The sequence below is a fragment of the Stigmatopora nigra genome, chromosome 7 (genome assembly GCF_051989575.1).
Source record: "Stigmatopora nigra isolate UIUO_SnigA chromosome 7, RoL_Snig_1.1, whole genome shotgun sequence".
Classification (NCBI taxonomy): Eukaryota; Metazoa; Chordata; class Actinopteri; order Syngnathiformes; family Syngnathidae; genus Stigmatopora; species Stigmatopora nigra.
Genome location: NC_135514.1, coordinates 14,330,236 through 14,358,119, shown reverse-complemented (window position 1 = coordinate 14,358,119; position 27,884 = coordinate 14,330,236). Strand labels below are relative to the sequence as shown.

The 27,884-nt window shown below is 35.9% G+C and overlaps 2 protein-coding genes across 2 annotated transcripts; one reads left to right on the top strand and one right to left on the bottom strand.

Moving 5' to 3' along the window:
• Nucleotides 1–238: 238 nt before the first annotated feature.
• On the top strand, nucleotides 239–27,457 carry LOC144199577 (uncharacterized). The gene is made up of 5 exons (XM_077721316.1): nucleotides 239–298; nucleotides 1,462–1,712; nucleotides 11,810–11,843; nucleotides 12,628–12,738; nucleotides 27,381–27,457. The coding sequence occupies exons 1-5, from the start codon at nucleotides 288–290 to the stop codon at nucleotides 27,406–27,408; spliced, it is 435 nt and encodes a 144-aa protein (XP_077577442.1). The 5' UTR covers nucleotides 239–287; the 3' UTR covers nucleotides 27,409–27,457.
• fhl3a (four and a half LIM domains 3a) lies at nucleotides 2,391–26,242 on the bottom strand. Its single transcript, XM_077721314.1, has 6 exons — nucleotides 26,000–26,242; nucleotides 9,134–9,315; nucleotides 8,107–8,281; nucleotides 5,907–6,076; nucleotides 5,648–5,834; nucleotides 2,391–4,036 (listed from the first exon to the last, which is right to left on the bottom strand). Exons 2-6 carry the CDS (start codon nucleotides 9,287–9,289, stop codon nucleotides 3,885–3,887), a joined length of 840 nt encoding a protein of 279 aa, XP_077577440.1. The 5' UTR covers nucleotides 9,290–9,315; nucleotides 26,000–26,242; the 3' UTR covers nucleotides 2,391–3,884.
• Nucleotides 27,458–27,884: the final 427 nt, after the last annotated feature.

The window sequence follows — 27,884 nt, the reverse complement described above, 5'->3', positions numbered from 1 at the left end:
CGATCGACACCAGAAACATGCCAACAAGTTTATAAACCATTATTTACTACTATTACCATTATTTCTGATAACATTGTACATTAATCATTTGTTTTATTTTTACGAATTTAGCTAGACTTATCCCTCATGAGTAAGAAGACCACATTATGAGAAAAATTATAAGATATCGAAATGTGAAGGATTCAGCGTCAGAACCGGCAGCCATCTTACGTCAGATCTCTTTCTCAGCCTGGTTCTGCTGAAGCGGACGTGAGTGATATTCTCCAACAAAATACCAAAATAATTCGATGAATTATCAGTGGGTATACAAACTATTTTGTCCATAAGTAACTGTATGAACATGGCAATGCTTCTAGACGAAAATTAAGAACATATTATTGATATTTTATATCAAAATGAGAGCCTCGTTTATGTTAATGACAAACCACTGTGTCGAAGATTAAGCAAGTAATAGTTTTTTTTTCAAAATTCACACTGAATTGACAATAATAATAACTAAACGGACACGGCAAGTCGGTTCATATGTTTTATAACGGCTATTTTAGGGTCATATTGGCGTTTTTTAGGCACCAAACACGGGCGAATTGTTTGTAGCGTAGTAAGCTAATGCTAACAGGTGGTAAAATGTTATGGTCATTAGAAAAAAAGTGTTACGGTAAGTTTGAGAAACGTTCTGGTGATTTCGAAAAATGTTATGGTAATTTTCACAATTGTATGAAATAATAATACACCTCTGGCCCCGTTTCGTCCATAATTGTGAAAGTACCAGCAAACGGTAACTGGACACTCAAAAACGGGCTCAATGGGAGTCAGCCATTTTGGGTCAACGCAGCCACCGAGACCCGAGGTCAAAGCTTTATTCTGCATAGTCCTAGTTTTGCTAGCCACCAACTGAACGTGAAAGCCTTAGAACCTGGTATTGTAAACTGAAATTCCATATAAATATTTTCAAAAATACAACCCTGTGTCCGTTTCGTCCATAAGTGAAATTACTTGGACATCAACCTAACTTCGCATGGGCAAACTACGGCCCGCGGGCCTTATACGGGCCGTTAGGCTTTTTAATCCGGCCCACCGACGTTGTCCAAATAATGTATTTTTCCTCCCCAAGATGGCCGTAGCTCTGTTCCCTCTTATTTGTTTTTCATGTTTTAAGGCCTCTATCTTTTTTTTGAAATTACATTTTAATATTTCTTAATACTTTTTACTTTATTTTATACTTTATACTTTTTACTTTAATGATGAGTGATGCCTAAGTTAATAATTTAGTTCCATTTTTCACTTCATCCGGTTAGGTCCCAATCGGACACACAAAAACAGCGCCCAACATAAAGTCAGCCATTTTGAGACCTTTATTCTGCATTTTCCTCGTTTTACTAGCCACAACTGGGACACAAAAACCTTAAAAAGTGTAGTCTGAAACTGAACTTTTCCCACTGACCCTTTCTCCTCTCTCCTCAGATCCTTCCTGCCAATAAATCCCACCCGAAAAAAAGCTGCCCCCCTGCTGAAAGTGTCGACTCCAGATGTGAACATCCTCCTCTTCCGCGCTCCCACACTTCCAGCAACCTTCCATCACCCCCCACCCTCCTCTTCCTCTTCTTCCTCCTCCTCCTCGAGCTACTCCGACTTTTCCATTTCCTTTTTTGGAGAAAAAATCTTCAACTGTGGCAAGGAGCGTGCATCTGTTATTCCATGTGTACTCCATCGAGGTAAGGAAACCGTCGACTCGGCATAAAAAACAGAAAAAAATCACCATGTGTTATATATTTTTTGACATATGTTGAAACTTTTCCACCAAATCAAACGTCCAATTAAAGCGATAACGTCCATTTAATGACAGTACACCAAATATTCCACATCATTTATTTTCTACACGCATATATAAACAAATCCTCCATTGAAATATGGAATGCCATCCATTTAATTTGAAATAAACATTAAAAAAACCCAATTTAAACAAAAAAATGCATTTTTTTGCAACTTTGACTCACCAGCATCAAAGCTGAAATTATTTGGAAATATAGATTTGTTAATACTTTTTTTCCACATAGAATAAAAAGGAGAAAATAAGGAAGATTAATATATATATTTTTTAAATCCAAGATAAAATAAATGCTTAAAAAAGCAAAAATAAAATGATTGTCAATCATCCAAAACACTGCTCAATTATAATACATCAAAAAATATTGATTGCATTATTTTGAACTCTAAAAAACACAAAAAAAAATAAAAAATAACACATTCATAAGCATAAAACATACCAAAAAAATAAAATGCATGTGTTTTAATAATTTAAAAACTTTGTTACACTTGACAAAGCTTTTATTTTAATTGTACCATCCACTATAAAAAATAATATAATTTTTGGATTTTTTTTACGTTGGTGAGGGTGGTACAAAAGTAAAAAAAAAAATTAAAAAAATCACGCATAATATCAAACGATAAACACACCCCAGTAAAACATGCATACTTATATTTTAAACAGAAAAAAGGCAGCATTTTGTTACTATATTCTAAATTATTGGATGCTTAAAAAAGCTGTAATATTAAAAAAAAAATGCTTTCAAGCAACAGAGGGCAGCAAAGTGACAAAATATTTTTTTTATCTAAACACTAGTTAACCAAAAGTTTCACCAAAATGCATCATCACTTTACAACAATCCATATTTTGTTTTTTTTATGACTTAAGCAACATTTTGGTCCCTTGCATACATTTATTTTCTTCTCACTTGTATTTCGTAAAAGACAAATTGGATTTACTATATAATTTATACCAAAAAAATGTGGTAAAGACAAGAGATTTAAAAAAAGAAATAGGAACACGTTTCAGCAATCAGATAAAAAGTGGTTTTGTGCCATGTTTTTGTTAAGTTCTCCCCTATTGAATTATGTGCACGTAACATGATAGCAGAAGTCTTAAAAGTGCTAAATTTATTTTATTGTTCTTGATAAAAACATACCTCCCAGCTTCTTAAGGTAAGTTATTTTTATGTTGTATTCATTTTGTGTTTTTTGGGTAATTGTACATAACAAAAAGTGGTCAAGATGTGTAATACTTGGGTCATTAATTTACCGTATTTTCTCGCATATAAGCCGTATTTGTAACAAAAAATGTTGACTGAATCAAGGTTATGGCTTATGTGCGCACAAGACTTGCTATACTCTTTTTCACCAGTAGATGTAAAAAGTAACATTTACTATTTTTGGTTATTTTCTGTTTTGCAGTAAGAAAACAGCCATTACTGGATGAATTCATTCCTTATGATATTGACCCTAATAATATATAAAAAAATACCATGTTTAATGAGTTTTTTCTTAAGATTTTCCCTTCAAAGTAACACATTTGTACTCACTATAAAAACCATAAATATGGAGGTCAAAATTCTGAAAAAGGGGGGGCTTATACGAGAGAAATTGTAAAATTCAACGATTTTAAGGCAATTTTAAGGGTACGGCTTATACGCGAGAAATTGTAAAATTCTACGATTTTTAGGCAATTTTAAGGGTGCGGCTTTACGCGAGAAATTGTAAAATTGAACGATTTTAAGGCAATTTTAAGGGTGTGGCTTATACATGGAGGTGGCTAATATGCAAGAAAATACGGTAAGTCATCTAAAAACTGCACTCCACTGAGATCTGCTCGTATGTAAATGAAAAAACTGGTGTAGTATTATAAAAATGGCGTTGCGAGGATTGATTCGACACCCCTGGTTTAACTCATTGGCGGCCACTGACGGCGTGCGTTGATTTAATGCTCTACGCTGTAAAACAAGCGGTGCAGCAGTGATCTATGTAGGAAAAACTGCATTGGCTTTCCGGCGTTACCGTTCTCGGTGGACTTTGGTTGTGCGGAATTCGCAGAGGGGGTTTGGGGGTGTCTTTTATAGGCCGTTGTGGCAGTCGCGGCATAGGATTCGCTCGCCGTCGGGGAAGAAACCGGCGCCCACCAGCGATACGGAACACTGCGTGCAGGTGAAACACGGTTGGTGCCACTGGCGGTCTTCGAACGAGATGTACTTGCCACCGCCGAAACCTACAAAATAAGCAAAAACGTAGCCCAGGTTAGGAATGGTCGCTTGTTGATAGGTTCATCAATAATTACCCTTCTTTGTAATTATCAATAACTGCAGGCAGACATCTTATTCAATTATTGACATTTAATTAAATAGATTGGATCACAGATAAGAACCTTAAGGGAGGATGTCTTCAAAAGTATCCTCTCGAACAGTATAGGCATTTGGATAAAAATAATCACGCTTTCGTTTGACCTAACAATCATATAACAATTACATAAAGAAGCCCGAAGTGTCATGGCAGAAACAACATCTTTGTTATTGGCAAAAAAAAACAACCGATCTCGAAGCCCCAGATTGGGTGAGTTGCTGTATAAACAATCCTTGGATAAATCCATGTGAGAGTTGACTAGTTGGCAGTTTTTGACCTCGAGCCGAACGATTGGAAAAATGATTTAATGAATTAACAAAGAAATAAATTACTACACATATATGTATAATAGTAATACAGAATAAACCCAACACATGTCCTCCAAAAAATGACTCATTTAAAATTCAATTCAATCACTTTATGATTTCCATTCAGTGTGGAAAGTGCGGTCCTCTCTCGGGAAAAAATTCCGTCCTTAGTCGGTTTGATTTGACACTAGTGGGAAAATACATTAGGGAACTTCTGGTGGTTCGCAATGACACGTTTATTTCGGGGGAGGGGTGACCTACTGGGATCCACATGCTAATCCCAAAGGAAAATCTAACCAGAAAATTAATTTACGTTTTTTTTAAGACATTAAATAGGCGCCAAGGTATGGCGTTAATGCTCTGGTCTCCAGTTTTTTTGGGCTGACTTCCTTGTCTGACCACGCCCACATTCGTTTGCAACTCGTTGCATGATAAAGACAACAAGTCTCCACTGCTGTTTTCCGCTGAGTCATGGTAGATGTCTACTTTTCATTTAGGAATGGGCGATATGACAAAAAATGTTATAAAACGATTAATAAAAGATCAGTCTATATATAAAATTAGCATGATAAATATCAGATCTTTCAAATTTGATACTTAAAAATTTGGTCAACAATTAATAGCATTACTTTAGCCGATATTCCAATACGAAACTAGTTTATTGGGTACGTTCGGTGTTGTCCTGCATCTCAAAATCGCTAATTTTGGTTGTCATCGTCTTTTCGCTATCATGCCCTGCGTTAACTTCTCTAAAAATACTTAATTTGTTCCTCAAACTCTTCGTGAATTGGTCAAACGTTGGTCTGGAACTAGCGTTGAACTCACAACAGCGCCCCCATTCTTCGTGGTGTTTGGATTGTGTAACTGCAGTTCCAATTTATCAACTTCAAACACTATTTGTCTGCTAACGTTTTATTGCCCCCGTTCTACTTGGGTATAGATCTTCCTTTTTGAGAAGATTATATCATGTAAATAGTGTGTAAAAATTATGTAGAACTTTAAATACATGAATTAGCCTTTTCAATATATTTGACATTTCTTACTGCTGAGTAAGACGAACTAAGATATACGCCTTTGTAAACCTCACGTGTCAACATAGAAGTACACAAAAATGATAGACCACCAAAGTAGTCTGGTCCTTATTTATAAAACTAAAAAAAAACAAATCTTGCCTGTGATGGGTTTGCTGCACGCCTCACATTTCTTGGCGTAAAGGCTTCCGAAACACTTGAGGCAATACGGGTTGTCCTCTCGCGAAGTGAAGTGTTGTCCGGCCAGCTGCGTTTTGCAGCCGCTACACACGAAACACTCTTTGTGCCACGGTTCGTCCCGGTAGGTTACGCCACCTTTAGCCAGGGTCTTTAAAAAAAAGACGAGGAAGACTAGCTCAGAAAAAAAGGGGACTTTTGGGGTAAACCCGGATCGACCCACCTTTTTACAGCGCGTGCAACGTGGCGCAAACTTGTCCTCGTAGCAAGACACGCAGTAGTGTTCGTCCTTCTCCGGGATAAACGATTTGGAGCCAATGGGTTGTTCGCAGGCGTGGCAGACGAAGCAACCTTCGTGCCATGTTGACCCCGCGTACTCCAGTTTTCGGGTACCTGTAAAGGCCCCAAAAATTTTCACAAATTTGAAAAAAAATTGACAGATGGGCTGGGCCAGGACATGATAGGATACATATAGAAAAGTGCATCCGTTAACAGTACATATGAAACATAAACAGAAAAAAAGGGCTAAAGTATTAACATACTCATCACTCAATATTAAAGTCAAAAGTATAAAGTACAAAGTCAAGTAAAAAGGAATGTATCAAGATATATTCAAATGTAATTTAAAAAAAAGATGGAGGGACTGTAAAACACGAAAAACAAATAAGAGTGGACACAGCTACTGCTTCTGGTTTCCGTGTAACGGCGCCATCTTGGGAAAAAAAATATACATTATTTGGACAACGTCGGCGGGCCGGATTAAATAGCCTTGCGGGCCGGATGTGGCCCGCTGGCCGTAGTTTGCCCATGTCTGGCATAGAGTATTTATCTGGCAGCACTAAAATATAATATACAGAAAAACAGACTTAGTCAAACTTTAACTTCTTACTCCTTAATAAAAGCTCAATTGATTAAAAATGGAACCATGTCAAGTCGAGAAACGTCCTTAAAATTTTTCCATTTAACATATTCATATACCTAATTTTAGTGTATTTTCCGGTTGAAATATTATCCGAACCACTAACTCATGCACAGATGTCATAGCTACTGCCACTGGCTCCCTAGTGACGACGCCATCTTGGGGAAAAAAAACATTTGGACAACATCGCCGGGCCGGATTAAAACGCCTAACAGGCCATATTTGGCCCGCGGGCCGTAGTTTGCTCATATCTGAACTAGAGTGCTCGCTAACTTCTTTTTGGACCGCGTTTTGCCGATATGTGAAAAAGCCTTTTTGATTTGTTGGAATTGTAAACACCGCAGGCCTCACACACACTGTTGGAAACTGGCTGCCGGCCTTACGAAATGGATTCACGCAAATCCCACCGCAACCCCCGTTGTTTGTGCGATGGAATAATCCGTCTTCTCCTACTTTGGCGCGTGTGTTTATTATTTATTTTACTCGACTCGTCGGTTAGTCCTACCACGACGCTGCGGTTTTGGGGTTAGACTGACTTTTTAGTCTCTGTCTGTCATGGTCGCTTTGGGTGCGTGGCAGAAAAAACGAAGGTAAATTTAGGATTTTAATGAGAAAAATGGTTGTACTAAAGTGACAAATAAACGGGGGAGAACCCACACAGACGACGAAGAGGCAAACAAAACACAAGAGACATGGGTTTACTGTATTTACTCGCATATAAACCGGCCCCCACATAAGCCACACTCTTAAAATTGCCCTTAAAATCGTTGAATTTGACAAATTTTCGCATATAAGTCGCCCCGTGCATAAGACACACCCTTAGAATTGGCTTCAAATCCTTGAATTTTACAATTTCTTGCGTATAAACCGCCCCACGCATTAGCCACACCCTTAAAATTGTTGAATTTTACAATTTCTCGCATATAAGCCACCCTGCGCATAAGCCTCACCCTTAAAATTGCCTTAAAATCGTTGAATTTGACAATCTCGCGTATAAGCCGCCCCACACATAAGCCAAACTCTTAAAATTGCCTTAAAATTTATGAATTTTACAATTGTTCGTGTATAAGCCGCCCCACGCAAAAGCCACACCCTTAAAATGGCCTTAAAATCATTAAATTTGACAATTTCTCGCATATAAGCCGCCCCCTGATTTACAATTTTCACCCCCATATTCATGGTTTTAATAGGGAGTACAAACGTGTTATTTTAAAGAAAAAATCTTTAGAAAAATCATCGCACGTGGTATTTCTGTGTTATTGTATGAATCAAAAGCACATTATTATGGTCAATATCCTAAAGAAGTTAGTAATTAATCCAGTATTTTTTTGTCTCATTACTGCAAAACTGAAAATAACCAACACATTTGCCAACATCTACTGATATAAAAGAGGATAGCAAAAGCCGTACCCTTGATTCAGTCCAAAAAAGCGACAAAAAAGACCGTTCCTCCACTTGCCGATGACAACGCTAGCTACATTAGCCGCTAAACTTCCTCACTCACCCGGCATGACGATCTTGTCACAGGCGACGCACTTAGAAGAGAACTCGTTACAGTAGCAATCGTTGCAGAGCAGCGCCTCCTCCTGGTTGGTGAATGGCTCGTCGGCCAGTGAGCGGTCGCAGCGGAAACAGCGGAAGCAGTGTTCGTGGTAGTGCCGGTCCTCGTAGAAGAGCTCCTGAGGGGCAAATGCCAAAATTCGTGCCAGGTATTATGATACAGAAATTACTGTATTTTCACCACTATAAGGCGCACTTAAAAGTCTTACATTTTCTCCAAAATAGACAGTGCGCCTTATAATACAGTGCGCCTTATATATGGAAAAAACAGAAAAACAAAAACAAAAAAAAAACACCACTGTCGGATATAAAAAAAAACACAAATGCCTGAACTTAATACTCAATACTGCTAAATATGCAGATCAGCCATCTTAGTTTACAACATCTTCCATCATATAGCTCCTCCCCCACTGCAAGATTTTATACAAAAAAATCCAAAACATCAACAATGGCTGGCTCTAGAGGTGACTGTAAAGTAGTGAGTGTTTCATACCTGGAAGTCAATAGCAATTACCGTATTTTCACCACTATAAGGCGCACTTAAAAGTCTGAAATTTTCTCCAAAATAGACAGTGCGCCTTATAATACAGTGCGCCTTATATATGGAAAAAGTCATTCATTGAAGGTGTGTCTTATAATGCGGTGCGCCTTATAATACAGTGCGCCTTATATATGGGAAAAATGTCATTCATTGAGGGTGCACCTTATAATGTGGTGCGCCTTATAGTCGTGAAAATATGGTATGCAATAATAAAGGTTATATAGGGGAAATATCGGTTATAAATGAAATACTTTTTCAAAATAAACGCAAGTTGTAGACATGTTCGTATATGTACCGTTTTTTCGTAAGTTAAAAGTTTGTAAGTAGGGGAGTGTCCGTACTACTGTACATAAATTCCCACGATGTGTTCAGGTACTGTCGTTTTTTAAAGATTTTATTTTTTGGAATGATTTTAAAAGAAATGACATACCCTGGCGTCATGGCCAATGAGTTCCTTACACTCGTCACAAGTGTTAGAAAAGAGGCTATCGTAGCAGGGGATGCAGTAAGGACTGTCTTCTGATTGGATGTACTTGCGGCCGTATAGGGATTCTTTGCAGTTGTCACAGTCGAAGCGGTCGGCCATCTTGACTTGGGGGCGTGTTAGTCGGCCTGGAAGAGTGGGAAGTGTTGTTTAGGGATACTGACAACACAAAGGAAGTGACATCATCAAAACAAGGGTGAGGAGAAGATATATAAAGGTCTGTGAATTTTGGTAAATGGTAAAAATATAAAGGTAATTCTAAGTGACTGACTAGATAAAGTACCAAGTATACTATGTAGTTTCAATTTAGAATCATGCCATCCCATCATGAAACGTGGCACTTTTCACCAAGCTTGGCTTTGCCAAATTTAGAGGCAATGTGATTATCTAGTCTGTAATTTTTGACGTTTTTCGGATCATTTTTGAAAGCGTCTTTTTACATTCTGGAGGATTTTCACTTACCACATACAAGACAGGGAACTCTTAGTCCTTTTTAGAGGTTAACAAATTAAGCTCATATCTCAAGGTACCACTATATACATTTTCCTAATTTCATTAAAAAATATAAATACTTCAAAAATTGTATTTACATTTCATTTTAGCCAAAAAAACCCTTAAAGTTGACATACATAATTTTCTATAAGAGTAAACTAAAGTGATCTAGCCGCAATACTTGGACTGAACACCAGTATTCCACAACCTAAATACAGGCACCAAATGATCTAATTTCCTAACCATCGATGACGAAATCCCTCCAAACCATCCGTCAAAACAAATTACCCGTCCATCGTCGCTAATAGCAACCAAAGCGCTAAAAGAAACGACATGCTATGCTATGTACGCAGTAGCTTTTGTTTTTGCAAGACTCATTCATTCCTGTTGCGGTCAAGATGATCTTTCTCTGTTGATACAACAGGCTGCTTATAAAGCACTTTTTTTGGGGGGGGGGGGGTGATTATTTTTACACGACAGTAGGAACTGACGAATCAGAAGCCAGGATTTTCCTCTCCTTCCTACAGGGCGTAAACACATTTGGAATCAAACAGAGCGTAAGAAGAGTTTAGGCTGGCCTGGATTAACGGGATTGTCAGAGTGGACGGGAGGACAAACGGGGGACAAACGGGGGCCTACGTTTTTGTAACCAGCCTTGAACTTTTTCCTTAGTTTGCCAGTCAGTCAGGAAAAAGATTGTACCGACTAATCTAATCCTTCGAACCAAACCTTGGCATTCCGGGTTTATCTATCTATCGGAAAACAAATAAAACGTGGAAAAAGACGGGAAGTTACAAGGTTCATCGTGGCTAAATTAAAGGGTGGCTAAGGAAAGGAATAACACGCTGAGGGTTTTTTTGGGGTTTTGCAGAAGCCGCAAGTGGCCAAGGCCAAAGTGCAACATGTGCGCTGGAGGGGTGGGGGGTGGGGGGGGGGGGGGGGTTAGAGTGAAAACATGGAGGAATGGTGGGTGTGCCGGGTGGATTTCATTGGAAGGAAAGATCTTGGAAAGATGGACTGATTTTCAATGCTATGATCGGTAGACCAGTCAAATGTTGTCATGTCAATTAATAATGTCAAAATATATTTTGGTTTTATTATCTTATTATTTTATGATCATATTAACAAATAAAATTGTATATGTAATATTTCAGAATTATTCAATAATATTTAATAGTGTTTTTATTTATTTGTATAATTAATTACAATCATTTTAAAATAATAGTATGTAATATATTGAATAATTATTATTATAGTAATAAAATAAAATAAAGGAATTAATATTTAATTGTTCAATAATATTTAATATTGTTTTTATTTATTTATATAATTAATTACAATTATATTAATATAATAGTACCATATTTTCAGCACTATAAGGCGCATCGCAATATAAGGCGCACCCTCAATGAATGACATTTTTCCATATATAAGGCGCACTGTATTATAAGGTGCACTGTATTATAAGGCGCACTGTATTATAAGGCGCACTGTATTATAAAGCGTACTGTATCATAAGGCGCACTGTCTATTTTGAAGAAAATTTAAAACTTAAGTGCGCCTTATAGTGTTGAAAATACGGTAATTGCTATTGACTTCCAGGTATGAAGCCCTCACTCACTACTTTACAGTCACCTCTAGAGCCAGCCATTGTTGATGTTTTGGATTTTTTTGTCTAAAATCTTCCAGTGGGGGAGGAGCAATATGATGGAAGATTTTGTAAACTAAGATGGCATCTGCATATTTAACAGTATTGAGTATTCAGTTCAGGCGTTTGTCTTTTTTTAATATCCGACAGTGGTGGTTTTTTGTTTTTGGTTTTCTGTTTTTTCCATATATAAGGCGCACTGGATTTTAAGGCGCACTGTTTATTACGGAGAAAATGTAAGACTTAAGTGCGCATTATAGTCGTGAAAATACGGTACTTATCAAAAAGTGTATACTTATTAAATGTAACAGCAACATTATTTGCGCCAGAATTATTTATTCTACATTGTAGAATACATGTAGAAGAAATAATTTGGGCGCAACACAATTCCTCGGCAAGACGGATCATGTGTGAATGTGATGTAGCCTGGTCATGTTGTAATTATTAATGTGCAATGATTCCTTTTGACTTTTTCATAATAGGCCCTGTGTTGCATAATCAAAGTAAATACAAAAGGTAATCCACCCACAAATCAATCAATGGCATGTTCCGTCATGTATTGGTTGCTACCGCCACTCTGTACTTGCGTATAAATGTGAAATTACTTAATAAAAATCCAAATGATGAATGTGTAATTACTTAGTAAAAAATCAAAATTATATGAAGTAAAAAAAATGTTAATAAATATAACCTTCCCAGCATACAATTAAAACTATTAAACATTTGGAATCAATTTAACACATTGGCTGTCATAGACGGCACTATATGGATTATGAGCCATAAACAAAATATATATTTCGTTTTTTATTCTTTTTTTCATTATATTAATATAATAAAATATATTTTAATAATATTTAATAATTATTATTATATTAATAAAATAGCATAAAGTCATAATACTTTAATATTTACTATCAATATAATAAAATAAATCATGCGATAATTATTTATTAATATTTAATAATAATAAAAATTATATAAATTATGTAACATTATTTTACAACAATATGATTATAGTATTTAATATTTATTAATTGTTACATTAAGATAATACAATGAATAAATACAAAATTATAAAATACTATTACATTTTTATTATTATAAAATAAGAGATTGGTATTTTATCCTATTTTTTAAAAAAAAATATATGTTCTAGAAAAATATTCAATAGATATTTATCTCATTTTTATAGACAAATTAAATTGAATGCTTTTATTGCCACAAATAACAACAACAAACAAACTAAAAATAAAAATAAAATGTAAAAAAACTCAACTTATGCCTGTCTTTATTCTTTTAGGGCGCCATCTTACCTAAGGATGACAAACCTGACTACTATGGACACACTTCCTGGTTGTACTTTTAAGAGTACGGCTTATACGTGGAGGCGGCTTATATGCGAGAAATTACGGTACGTACATTTATTTTTTCACTATTTAAAGTGATCAAAAAATGTATAAAATAAGGAAAAACGTGACCAAGTTTAGAAGACAAAGACAGTGGCACTAATGTAGTTATAAAACTAATAAGTACTTTTGTCAAAATCACATGACGCAAGCGTTAGCACCAAAAAAACACTGTGGTTTCAATTTCAAACAACAACAATCCAAATCACACACTTCCTGTCAAACCACCACAAAAGTTAGAAAAAGAGGATCCGCGGTGTGAACGTCAATTTATTTTTACACCGGCTACATTTTTTGGCCTACATTTGTCTAAAAAAAAAAAAAATGCTGCCATGCGTTGGAGCCTCACATCTGGTTTGCGTTGAAGAAACTATGCAGTAGACTCCTGTGTGCCTTTTTTTAAAAAAAAAACTTTTTTTGTAGCGTCACTACCCGGAGAATGTGAGGGTGTCTTTCTTTCTCGTTGTATTTTTTTTTTGCAGAAAAGATGGAGGAAATCTTAAGATTTTTTTGATAGGCTTAGTAAAATGTTTTAGTGGACCGACCGATGGTAAACACACCCAGGACGGTTCCTAACAAGTCGGATGGTGTAAAACTGTCAGGCGGAAATATACAAGTCCGGCGTTGAAATGGAAAAATAGGGAGGAAAGATAGTGTTCTATTTCTACAAGTCTTAGGCAAAGCTGGTTTTAGAAGGAAGAGGAGGAAGTTTTTTATTTTACTTCTTGAAATCTGTGGGATATGGTTTCTCTGCTATCTAGTAGCAATAGTAGTAGTAATTGTAGTAGCAATAGTATTAGTAGCAATAGTAGTAGTAATTGTAGTAGCAATAGTATTAGTAGCAATAGTAGTAGTAATTTTAGTAGCAGTGGTAGTAGTAGCAATAGTGGTGATAGTAGTAGCAATGGTAGTAGTAGCAATAGTAGTAATAATTTTAGTTGCAATGGTAGTAGTAGCAATAGTAGTAATAATTTTAGTAGCAGTGGTAGTAGTAGCAATAGTAGTAATAATTTTAGTAGCAGTGGTAGTAGTAGCAATAGTAGTAGTAGCAATAGTAGTAGTAGCAATAGTAGTAGTAATTGTAGTGGCAATAGTAGTAGTAGTAGTAGTAATTGTAGTGGCAATAGTAGTAGTAGTAGTAGTAATTGTAGTAGCAATAGTAGTAGTAGTAGTAATTGTTGTAGCAATAGTAGTAGTAGTAGCAATAGTAGTAGTAGTAGCAATAGTAGTACTCGTAATTGTAGTAGTAATTGTAGTAGCAATAGTAGTAGTAGTAGTAGTAGTAGTAGTAGTAATTGTAGTAGCAATAGTAGTAGTAGTAATTGTAGTAGCAATAGTAGTACTAGTAATTGTAGTAGTAATTGTAGTAGCAATAGTTGTAGTAATTGTAGTAGCAGTAGTAGTAGTTGTAGTAATTGCAGTAGCGGCAATAGTAGTAGTAGTAGTAACTAGTAGTAGTAGTAGTAGTAGTAGTAATTGTTGTAGCAATAGTAGTAGTAGTAGTAGTAATTGTTGTAGCAATAGCAGTAGTAGTAGTAATTGTAGTAGCTATAGTAGTAGTAATTGTAGTAGCAATAGTAGTAGTAGTAATTGTAGTAGCAATAGTAGTAGTACTAGTAATTGTAGTAGTAATTGTAGTAGCAATAGTTGTAGTAATTGTAGTAGCAGTAGTAGCAGTAGTAGTAGTAGTAACTAGTAGTAGTAGTAGTAGTAATTGTAGTAGCAGCAGTAGTAGTCGTGGTAGTAGGAATAGTAGTAGTGCTAGTAGCAATAGTAGTGGTAGTAGTAGTAACGACTTCCCGTTCGCAATGACAGCCCAAATTTTCTCTTCTCGGATAGCAGATACCATGCTAATTTTGCAGTTTTCCCACTCCTCTGCATTTCTACTTGAGAATACCCAATTCCGTGTCCTGTCCAATGACGTAGAAGCCAGAAAAAAAAGCCATCGGGGAAAACAAAATGGACCCACAAGAGAAACGTTAATGCTAAATGACAAGATTTAGTGGTGACGGAGGAATACGCCAACATAAAAGTGACCTCAAAGTGATTACCGCTATCAAAACGCAAAACTCCCTTTGGCGCACGATACATCACAGAGAATTTATACGTGGTTTTGTTTGGGTCGGGTCTCCCGAGGAGGGCTGGAGTCCCGAGATCTTGACTTTGTCGACTTTGCCAAAGCGGAATCGTAATCCATCAGCGTCTTATCTCCCCAATGTCGCGCACGTTTTCTTTATCATGCAAGCATGCAAAACACCATTCGTCATCCGCACCTAATTCATTACCCGGTGATAAAATGCAAAGGTGTCCGCTGCCGTCACTGTTAAAAACCCCCTGATAAAAGCCACTATTTGAACTGCAATCAGAGTATAAGACACGTATTTACTGCAACATTTAAATTTGCCGTATTTTCACGACTATAAGGCGCACTTAAAAGTTTTAAATTTTCTCCAAAATAGACAGTGCACCTTATCATCCAGTGCGCCTTATATATGGAAATAAAACTGAAAACCAAAAACGAAAAACCACCATTGTCGGATATTAAAAAAACAGAAACACCTGAACTGAAAGATTACTGTTAAATATGCAGATGCCATCTTAGTTTACCTAAGTACTACGTTAAGTACTGTTTAAGATCTAAGTACTGTTTAAGATTTATGTACTGTTTAAGATCTAAGTACTGTTTAATGTCTAAGTACTGTTTAAGATCTAAGTACTGTTTAATATATAGTGCTGTTTATTATCTAAGTACATTTGACCGGCGACCAAAAGACCGGCGACCAAACGTCCGGTCACGGTAAAACGGGATCGGTTTGACAAAAAAACGTACTTAAAAAAAAATGCAGTACAAAATGTATTCCGACTTATAGTACTCCAGTGTCACTTATAGTCCGCAAAATACGGTAATTATAATTATTCATCTATTGGTAACCAGGCGACTTGAGTGGTTAGCCCGTCGGCCTCACACTTATTGGGTCCTGGGCTCAAAACCAGGTCTATCCACCTGTATGGAGTTTACATGTTCTTCTTGGGCCTGCGTGGGTTTTTTCCGGGTACTCTGGTATCCACCCTCATTCTCCAAAACATGCATGGTAGGCTGATTGGACACTAAAATTGACCCTACATACAAGTGATTGGTCTTTAGTGTCTTTGTGCTCTGTGATTGGCTGGCCACTAATTCAGGGTGTCTGCCGACTTACACTCCGGCACCCCCCGAATCCCTAAGTTAAACGGTTCCAAAAATGAATGATAATAAATAATTTTTCATCCAATCACTGCATTGCATTGGTTAACTTAACACCAATGAGAGTTTTACATCAGGCTCATGCATGACTCGTCCATTTGACTCACTTAGTAGCCTCCATTCTCTCTTTCTGCCGGTAATTAAACCCAAAACTCTTTCCACTCGGCACGCTAAAAGAGGGACGGGGGGCGGTCCCAAGCGGAGGAGGGGGAGGGGCTCGGAATACTTTGACGGTGAAGTCATGGCGCTTGTGTCATAGCCACTTTCTTGCTTGGCTTTGCTCACCGTCTGGCCTCTATTTTACTCATTGATCCCACTTCCACTGCCTTTGGAAGTACTTCGTTTTTTTCTTCTTTTTTTTTTTGGAAGCCCAGAGATTTTAGACCATTAAAAACGGGGTTGGGGGGAGGGGCTAAAACCAGAATTACTAACGTATGAAGCAAAGATGTCGAGGTGAAAACTATTTTCTGATGTTTGCCAGACCCTTGAGAAGGAATTTAGATTTTTTTTTTTTCATTTGTTTTATTATTTATTTTATTTTTTTATGTGGTATTGTTTGAGAAAAACCCGCAAACCAAACTTTTTATAAGAGATAACAAAAAGAATGTTCTAGTTCTTTTTCTAGTTATTTTTTGCTTCTTCTGTCCAAATGTGTTACATCTGCACAGTTGGGGTTCTGGCCCGTTGCCATCCAGTTGCCGGGCGGAATAGGAGTGGGTTGCCATGACATGATTGTAGACCTGTCAATGTATATGTATTTTTCTGTATTTTATACGTTTTTTGGATCTTTTCAAATGGTGTATGTTGTATAACAACTTTAGTACGGGCTTTTTTTTCTAAGTCCATTTTTTTGTTGTAAAACTGATCTGGTTTTACCCATTTTGGCTCGAATCCGGATCGTATTGGTCATTGGAAGCAAACAAAAATGTCATCGTCGACTGCTAATGTTGTACTTGCACCTTTTCACTATATAAATATAGTGAGTCAGCAAGTAATGTACCTAAACAGTCAAGCTGTCAGCTTCATACAGCCATAATCTACAAAATTTTGAATTTAGTGCATACAGAAGTTAAGTCTCTGTCTGTATTCTCACCCTCTCGCTACTGTGACAGTAATATTTCCTGAATACGGGATGAATAAAGTAATCTAATCTAATCTAAAATCCACTTTAGAGAAAATTTTAGACTTTTAAGTGTGCCCTATGTGAGTAAATATGTATCGTGTTGCATTTTTACATATTTTTATCGCTTAATAAGGGGAATTGCAATGATTAATAAGAGGGACAATTGGCCAAGGTTGCCAGGTATGAAGAATGAAAAAAGTATGTTATCAGTATATTCAGAATAATGACGTTTTTGTCGCCTATCAGTAACCGAGATGATCCGGATTAGAACCAAAATGGCTAAAACCAGATCCTTTTCTACAAAAAACTAACTTAAAAAAATCCCTTACATAAGTTTTTATTTGACATACACCATTTAAAATGATTAAAAAACGTATAAATTGACAGTTAAGCCTTCCCACATCCCACATTGAGTTTAAGTTATATAAAAAAATAATAAAAATAGCAATAACAATGTGCAATATCTTAGATTATGCAATATTTTAGAATTAACTTGCCCATACATGACTTTTTTAATGACTTATTTATGAATAAAACAAGCACTTTGTAGCATAACACCACTAATTTTGTTATACGCAGCTGTTGTATAAAAACAATAAAGGTTTCTGACTTTATAAAACTTCAGGTCACCCCCATTTAAACCCCACCCACAACCACATTAAAAGCAGCTTCCAGTCTTTAACTTGTGCTTTCCTATAACAGCTCATCCAGGGTTACAATGTTTGCACAACTGTGCTAGCACGGCTTTAACAAATAGAATTTAGCGACTAGTGGTTTGCGGCCTAGCGGCTAGCTAACCTCGACGAAAGACAATCTGTGGTGACAGCTGCTAAACGGGCAAACCTCCTCCCCTATGTCGTTTACTCAGCTAGCCATTCTTCCCACATTTCACGTGGACTTCACAAATTCCATGCACTTTTAGACTCCGCCCCCAACATAAACCCCGCCTCCTAAACGGAAGAAGCCACGGCGTACATCGTTACGGTGAAATATGGCGTGTACGCGACGTGCAAACGACTCTCAGGATGTTTGTACTGGTCTGACATAACTCAACTTAATGCTTGATTGACCAAAGATTTGCGCAAAAACAGACGTGATTGGTCACTTTGACAGATGTGGGAGGAGCTTATATCATGTCAGGTTGAAACTAGAATTGCGAATGTTTATACATGGTTCAAATAGATTGGATGTCTAGTGGAGATAAACTATGGTGCGGTGGGTAAGTGGTTAGCGCTTTGGGTTTGCAGTTTTGGGTTCGAGGGTTCGATTCCCAAGTTTGTCTGTACTGTGTAGAGCTTGCATGTTCTTCCATGGGATTTTAATGGGTTTTCTGTGGGTACCCCAGTTTCCTCCCACATCCAAAAAAATCATGCATGCTAGGCTAATAAATTCCTTGCGGCTAATTAGCAATTATTACAATTTTTTTTATTTATTCTATTTTTAAAGCTTGTATTCAATATTTATAGTGGCCCAAACTGTCACATTTTAATGCGTTAATTTATTTTCCATATCACCAATCCTCTCGAGGGTGCTAGAGCATATTCTAGCCATGGGCAAACTACGGCCCGCGGGCCACATACGGCCCAATAGGCTATTTAATCCGGCCCGGTGACGTTGTCCAAATAATTATTTTTTTATCCCCAAGATGGCGCCGTCACACGGAAGCCAGTGGCAGTAGCTGTGTCCACTCTTCTTTGTTTTTTTTGTGTTTTTTAGCCCCTCCCCTTTTCTAAATGACATTTTAATATTTCTTAATACATTTTTACTTGACTTTGTACTTTATACTTTTGACTTGAATGATGAGTGATGAGTATGTTAATACTTTAGCCCTTTTTCTCTCTTTATATTTCATATGTACTGTTAACGGATGCACTTTTTTATATGTATCCTATCTTGTGCTGACTCCGCCCATCTGTCAATACTTTTTAAGTCAATACTATATACAAATACTATACTATCTGACTTCAGACACCCCGGAAAAGGAGACCAATGACTTTAAAATATATTTTTCTGTCATTATTTTGTCAATTATCTTTTCTAAAGTCCACATATTGGCCCAAGTTGCACAAAAAAGACAAAATCTGTTATTTCACAAGCTGCCTTTGACTTTTTTTTACAGCTATGAGACACCAACACTGGTTAAACCTTACTCGCACTCCATATAAAGTCACAATCCACGACACGTTGGCATTTGGACACAAACGAGATGCCTCCTAGTTGACAAAGCTGAATTTCATTCCAACTGTTTTGTGTTTACAAATGGACATTTTGCCCTTGAATCAACGGATGTTCCCGACGAGTATTTCCAAATTAGGTCAAATTGGACAAAATGTAACATAGATGGTGACATCGTGACTCTCTAGGGATGAACTAAACTATGATAACATTTCCGCTAGTTTGTAGTATTAGCAACTGCAGTTTTAAAGTGTCATGAATATTTGTAAGCAATGGAGAAAGTGGTATTTTCATACATATAAACGTAAACGTTTTTCCAGTATTTTATACATTTTTTTATCATTTAGCAATTGGCCGAGGTTGCCAGGTATGTATTTTCCCGATTTTTTTTTTTTGTTATTCCAAAAATAATTGATATATTGTATGGCTGTTTTTGTATCAGTTATTAGTGTCAAAGTGGCGGCCCGGGGGCCAAATCTGGCCCGCCGCATCATTTTGTGTGGCCCAGGAAAGTAAATGATGAGTGCCGATTTTCTGTTTTAGGATCAAATTAAAATGAAGAGTATAGATGTATGTTACATTTCCTGATTTGCCCCCATTTTAAATCAATAATTGGAATTTTTTATCATTTTTTTTCTGTGTTTTTAGTTAAAAAATAATTTTGTAAAATCTAAAAATATATTTTAAAAAAAGCTAAAATAAACATTATTTTAGATCTATAAAAAAAACGGAATATTCAGGGATTTTAATCCTGTTCTTTTAATCCATTTATTAAGAAAAAAATCTAAATATTATATCTAAAATGTCTTAATTTAATTTCACATGCTTTTTTTGTCCTTTTAACATCATTTCTTTCCTTATTTATATTCCATATTTTCTATAATAGGCTCTCAAATTAATTTTGTAAAAAAATCCATTCTATTTCAACCAACATTTCCCAAGTCTATCTAATATTAAATATTTTTATATTATCGTCATATAATTTCAATTCAACAACACATTATCAAGACAATTATTTGCTTTTATTCTTATCTTTGCCAGATTTCTTTTTGTAAAAAGGAATGTATTATGTAAAAAAATCCAATACATTTTGCTATTGTGCCATTCCAAATAGTATAGAATACCTAGCTAACATTTTTTTTGTCGTAACATGATCACCCTACCCACTATTGCGCAACAGCCGGATTGAAATCACACTGCCAATCATGATGCTTTCACTAAAATAACAACACAATCAGCAGAATCTGTTTTACTTTCAGCCAAATCAAACATCGCTGACTCATGGCATAATGTCACATCATGTCAGTAAAGATTGCGCTTCAAATTCCTTGGAAAAAATACCCTGGAAAAAGTCGTCATCCAGAATTTTCCGCTTTCAGTTCAAATAACGACGCGATGTAACAATGTCACGCGCAATTTATCTCTTGGCAACAAAAAACAACCAAAAACGCCATTGTTTGACCTCATTTATGCCAGGAATTGTCTGTATTTTTACGATTAGACCCTTAAACCGCAATCCGCCATGACGATTACACGTCAAATTACAGGTTGCGTATAAAAACGTGTCTGATTTTTTTGTAGATTTTAGCCTTGCCCGAAGCCAAGTTATTTGTAACTACGTGTTATCATCCGATAACATCATTTATGTTGCAAGTGTTTCTTTGCCAAGTCTGAAAAAGTTGAAGTACAAAACAAAGCCTTTGTTTTTATAAAGGAAAATCCACAAAGGCTGTAAAATTGTTTAAAAAAATGGATGGTTAAATCCAGGCCTTGTAAATGTGTAAATTGCCTCATTCCTCAAAGCCAAGGTGTGGGAAAGTAGACGTACGTGGAATGGATGACTCAACTGATAAAATGGCCAATCGACAGCCCCATTCGTGCATCGGAACATCTGGCTGGAGGGAGACGGCCAATGGGGGAACGGCGATTGGAAGCGCCGTTATTTACTGGTGAAAATTCTTGCTAGGTGACAAAGTGAAAACCGACAATGACGCAAACTTCTCTTACTGCCAGGATGGAATTGTTGTTAACCCCCGTCGTCCACTTGATTACGTAAATAGAAAAGTAGAAGTACTTCGTGGTATGGCATACTTTTCAAGAATGGTCTAATACAATTCTTTTCATATATAAGGCACACTGGATTATAAATCGTAGTAGTGGTAGTGGTAGTAGTAGTCGTGGTAGTGGTAGTAGTAGTCGTGGTAGTGGGATTAGTAGTTGTGGTAGAGGTGGTAGTAGTTGTAGTAATGGCAATAGTAGTGGCAGTAGTTGTAGTAATGGCAATAGTCGTGGCAGTAGTTGTAGTAATGGCAATAGTAGTGGCAGTAGTTGTAGTAATGGCAGTAGTAGTGGAATTAGTAGTTGTGGTAGTGGGAGTAATAGCTGTAGTAACAGTAGTAGCAGTAGTAGTGGTAGTGGTATAAGTAGTACTGGTAGTGGTATTAGTAGTTGTGGTAGTGGTGGTAGTAGTAGGATCAATAGTAGTAGTAATTGTAGTAGCAATAGTAGTAGTGATTGTGGTAGCATTAGTAGTATTATTGTAGTGGTGGTAGTAGTAGTAGTAGTGGGGGTAGTGTTAGTAGTAGTGGTGGTAGTGGTAGTAGTAATAGTAGTAGTATTGGTAGTAGTAGTGGGGGGAGTAGTAGTAGTAGCAATTGTGGTAATGGTAGTAGTAGTAGTAGTGGGGGTAGTGTTAGTAGTAGTGGTGGTAGTGGTAGTAGTGGTAGTGGTAGTATTAGTAGTAGTGGTGGTGGTAGAAGTATCGGTGGTATTAGAAGAAGTGGTAGTACTAGTATTAGTGGTATTAGTAGTTGTGGTAGTAGTGGTGGTAGTAGTAGTAGTAGTAGTAGTAGTAGTAGGGGATTGTGTCATGCATCCAATAGATAGAGCTGCGCCTCATAGTGTGGAAAATACAGTAGTTTAAAAAGGCCGCGTGGGGAGTTTGCAGCTTGTCCCTGGCCTTGGACGGCTTTTCTTATTCATATCAATGAATCTTTAGAAAGGTGTTCGAAACCTTTCCCTGAACCAACACCAAACTTGCCCATATTAAACCAAATGCCCATCATCCTCCCGATTCCCTTCATTTGTCACTGCCAGCAAAAAAACATTTTAAAAGGAGCAGATAAGTGCCTGGTAGAGCCTTGTAATTACATCCCGCCAGGAACTTAATTACAACACTCTAGAAGTCAATGACTTTGTAGGCCATATAACGCTTTAGTCTCCTTTTAACTCCGAGGAGAGCCGTGAAGAGCCATGAGTGGCTCGTCGAGATGCCTGCCTGGCGTAATGGGGGGCTTCTGCGCTTTACCTCCCACCCACCAGGGCCGGATCGGGTTACGTTTACCAACAAGGAAGTCCGGCAGAGGCGAGGAACCCACGCCACCTGGCCATGATCACCCACATGGGAAGTTTGAGGTCACCCCCCCACACACACATTTGTGGGGAATGCAGACGTTTCAATCTGTCATTCTTAACATTAAGCCTTGGGCTGCCCGATTCGTGCCTGCGCAAAAATAGCATTGACCTATAATATAGAAAATTCCTTCTTTTGCATTATTTTCTGATCTTATGTCAACAATTTCACATCCAAATACAACAAAATTAGCTATTAGATCATTAAAATCTTGTTTATGAAGATTTTTTATTGAAAAATGATAACTTTTAGAGTCCACTAAAATGTTTGTCCACACATTTGTTTACATGTTTTTCAGAGGGTGATTATTTTTACAAATGGAATGTATTTTTGGATTATGAATATTTTTTATTGAAAAATGATTTTTTTACTCATTTTGAGTCTACTAAAATTTTTGCCCACATTTGTGTACATGTTTTTTAGAGGGTGATTATTTTTCCAAATGTAATTTTTTTTTGGATTAGGAATATTTTAAATTGAAAAATGATTTTTTGACTCTTTTTGAGTCTACTAAAAATTTTGCCCACATTTTTTACATGTTTTGGGGAGACTGGTTATTTTTTTTAAATGTTATTGTTTTATTTTGCTATGTCGCTAACTTGAAAATGTTTTTTTTGCGCATCCGTGCATTTTTTGTGCTATTTAGCCTTGTCATCAGATTGTTTTAATTTCCACAAAAATGTGCTTTAGGTTGTCAAAAGGTTAAGTTGACCCCAGGCTACATTTTGCTTGGGAACAGCTGCGATTTGTCGGCGCCTTAACCACAAAAAAATGTCTAAGGTCAATGTCTGCCACTTTTTTTAAAGATATTTTCACCATTTGCTCTGAGCCAATGAAAGATGGGCATTAGAACTATTTTATCAAAAGAATTCTGAGGCTTTTTGTGTTTAAAAGTGGTAAAAATGACTACAAAATATACGCATTTTCATGTATTTTTACCTTTAAATTCTGAGTTTGGCTCTCAAAGACTAATAATTGAAAATAGGAACAGTTTACGGCTCTCAACCCAACCCCGGTTTTAGGGTTAAGACATTATCTTAAGGAACAGAAAGAGGATTGGTTGTAGGATCAACATAAGTTTCTGTAAAATGTCTAACGTCCACTCTTCAAAGTCTCAAAGCTTATCCTCATACGCAAAAACACACCCACGGTTCCGCCGAAGTCGTTTTTTAAGCGCCGACGTAGTCGAAACAGATGTTTGATGTAACGTCAACTTCACGGTAGTCATTCATGTCATCTCCTTTGTCCACCATTCATTTGCGGGAGCTCAAACGTTGAATCCAAGCCATCCGGCACGAGTCAATGCTAAACATTTCCATCGTATGGAGTCAATACCATTCAATTTGGATTTCCACTTTTTAACCACCTGCAACCACTTGACTGAATTTTTGGAAGGGCCGCCTCCAAAGTTGAATGTAATGTGTTGTCAAAGAAGAATGTTCTTACTTGTCAATTACCGTAGTTTCATGACTATAAGGCGCACTTAAAAGTCTTAAGTTTTCTCCAAAATAGGCAGTGCGCCTTATAATCTAGTGCGCCTTATATATGGAAAAAACTGAAAACCAAAAAGGAAAAACCACCACTGTCGGATATTAAAAAACCACAAACGCCTGAAGTGAAACAATACTGTTAAATATGCAGATCAGCCATCTTAGTTTAAAACATCTTCCATCATATAGCTCCTCCCCCACTGCAAAATTTTAGACCAAAAAATTCAAAACATCAACAATGGCTGGCTCTAGAGGTGACTGTAAAGTAGTGAGTACTTCATACCTGGAAGTCAATAGCAATTAGCGTATTTTCACCACTATAAGGCGCACTTAAAAGTCTTACATTTTCTCCAAAATAGACAGTGCGCCTTATAATACAGTGCGCCTTATATATGGAAAAAATGTCATTAATTGAGGGTGCGCCTTATAGTCGTGAAAATATGGTACTTGGAATTGTTATATGGTATTTGGGTAAAAGAGTGCTATTGAAGAACATTGCAATGCTAAGCTAACTCGCTAATATTGATTTTTTTGTTGGATTTTTTTGTTCGAAAGTGACAACTATTGGAGTAATATGAACCATCGAAGGAATTGATATTATTTTGACATTAGAGGATCAACAAACTGGGGGCAGTTTACACCCGCAAAATTTTGAGACATGTTGGAAGAAATTGAAGAATGCGGGAGAAAAGAAAACAGTCGTTTTTGCAGGAAGTTTTTGGACTTTTTTTTTACTGCTGATAAATTTGGCTAAGCAAACTCAAGCAAGTATTCTGAGGCCTCATCAAGCCTTGGCTTGCCCGTGACAGGGCTGGTTGTGGCAAAATGTTAACTGACGGCAACAATAAGATCAAGTGGAAAGCAAAAAAAATCTCCACATTTGCTTGGAATTCCTTTCCTTCAAAACTACATATTTAATATTTTCATTCATTCTTTATTTATTTCTCTTTTTTCAACCCTAAAAAAGTCCATATGGATTTTTTTCTATATATTCCAGTTCATTATTATTATTTTTTATTAAAGATATGTATTTGTAACTATAAAACTGCTAATGTAATATTTTGGGGTGTTTTTATTATTTTTGGGGGCTAAAATTATTATTATTGAATAATTTTTGGGGGCTAAAATTATTCAATAATAATAATTTTAGCCCCCAAAAATAATAAAAACACCCCAAAATATTACATTAGCAGTTTATTTCTTACATTTTAAAAAGCAGGAGAAAATTTAGATTTTTTTTTATAGAGAAAATATTTTTTCAAATACTTATCTTTAATAAAAAATAATTATAATGAACTAAAATTTATAGAAAAAATGAATGAAAATATTTTTTATCCATTAGGATCATCATAAACCACATTTTTCTATTTTTTCCACATATATTTCCTCTTGTTTTAATTAGTTTGGAACAGTTTTTAATGTTTGACGTCATAATCTGAAAATCCATATTTTTAATATCAATTTTATTGCTTTTATGATCCAATTAATCCAAAATAAAACAACACCTGTCATCTATAACTTACCATTATTCTGTTTTATTTAAGTTATACATCTATAAAAATTACATACATAGTCAATAATCTATAACTTAATCATATAACAGATATGAAAATAAATACTAATAAAGTAAACAACATAATTTTACTATTAATCTGATGAATTTATTAAAAAAGTACACTAGTTTGAATGAAAATGACTTGCTAACACTGCATTTATTAACTATTAAAGTTTAATAAAGGTCAAGTCATGGTTAACAGTGGTCTAGTAAGATAACAACAATAATAATAATAATCATACAGAAAATATGGATATGATTTCCTACCAGTCAGGAAACGCGACTTGACAGCGGGTGTCCCGGCGTCACGTAGCCGTCAATCGAGCACTGCAAGACGGCTTTTTTTTTTTTGGTGAGGGGGGGGGGTCTTGCTCCGGTTCCGTCCACCCGTTTCTTTAAAAAAATAAAAAAATTAAAAATAGATATTAAAAAATAGGAATAAAATCAAAATAAAGCTCCTCCAACTCTACCCGTGAGTTGCGTACTGTGCACTGCACCAAAAAGTTGCCGGCTACTTTTTTTCTTTCTCTTTTTTACTACTGAGGAAGTGAGTCATGAGACTCCGCCCCTTTCAGGCCTTTCACTCACGCCCAAATAAGGAAAAGGCCCCTCCCTCCCCCCCTCAAAGTCCTTCTATAAAGTGGACAGTTGTTGTTTTTTGTTGCTTTTAGAAGCAAATGAGTTGTAAGGAATTGGTCTTTTTTGTGGGTTTCATTGGGGAAGTTTGGTTGGAAATGATTTTCGGGTGTGCAAGTGTATTTCTCGGTTTCGGTGGCTTTAAAAAGGAAGTTTATGCTTAGATTTAAGGACTGAAATTAGCGTAGTATTTGTTCAAAATGGGTTTTTTGAGGTGGAAATATTCTGGTAAAAAAGGTTGTGTTGGCTTATTCCAATTTTTATTGTATTTTTAAATGTATTTAGTTTGTGTATTTGAATACATACACATTTACATGCATATATATACACACACATATATATATATATATATATATATATATATATATATATATATATATATATATATATATATATATATATATATATATATATATATATTTATCTATATATATATATATATATATATATATATATATATATATATATATATATATATATATATATATATATTTATATATGTACATACATATATATACACATATACATAAATATATATACACATACATATACCGTATTTTCACGACTATAAGGCGCACTTAAAAGTCTTAAATTTTCTCCAAAATAGACAGTGCGCCTTATAATCCAGTGCGCCTTATATATGGAAAAAATGTCATTCATTGAGGGTGCACCTTATAATGCGGTGCGCCTTATAGTCGTGAAAATACGGTATATACACATATACATACATATATACACATATACATACATATATACACATACATACATATATACACATATACATACATATATACTCGTACATATACATATATACTCGTACATATATATACACATATATACACAAATACATACATATAAAATGTAATACACACTCAAATCAATCAATTCCCTAAAAACAAACCCAAAGGCCAATTGTGAACATTTGCTATATTCGAATATTTTGTACTTGTTGGGCTTGTGTTTACTTACTCTTTCCCCCATTTATTTTTTATTTTATTTTCCCTTTATACAGTAAGAAAATGTATTTCCTGTGTGACTAGATGTCATCTTTCCAACCTTTCACTTCCCTTTTCTCCAGTACAAAAGCAAGTAAGTATTTAATTTGTCTTTTTTTTAATACTTGTACAATGACTCAATCCTACTGAGTACTTTGATTATACCTTACGCAAAGCAATGTACATTCTACTCACATGACTCATTATGAGTAAACATAAAAAGACATAATGGTGTTGACACAAGCCACACCCCATTTCCTAACATTTATACAAAATGAATCATAATATGAAATCATCTAATGTTCCAATCCTTTTGGTAAATGATTACTAGCTTCTGTAATAAAGTACTAAACCATTCACTATCTTACAAGTACAGTGATCATCCATTTCATAGTATTATCCTCGTAATACGCTTACAATACCCGCCTACTATTTGAGGGTGTGTCCTAAATAGGCCAACTTAAAAATGTCCCTTTTATTACTTACCGTATTTTCACGACTATAAGGCGCACTTAAAAGTC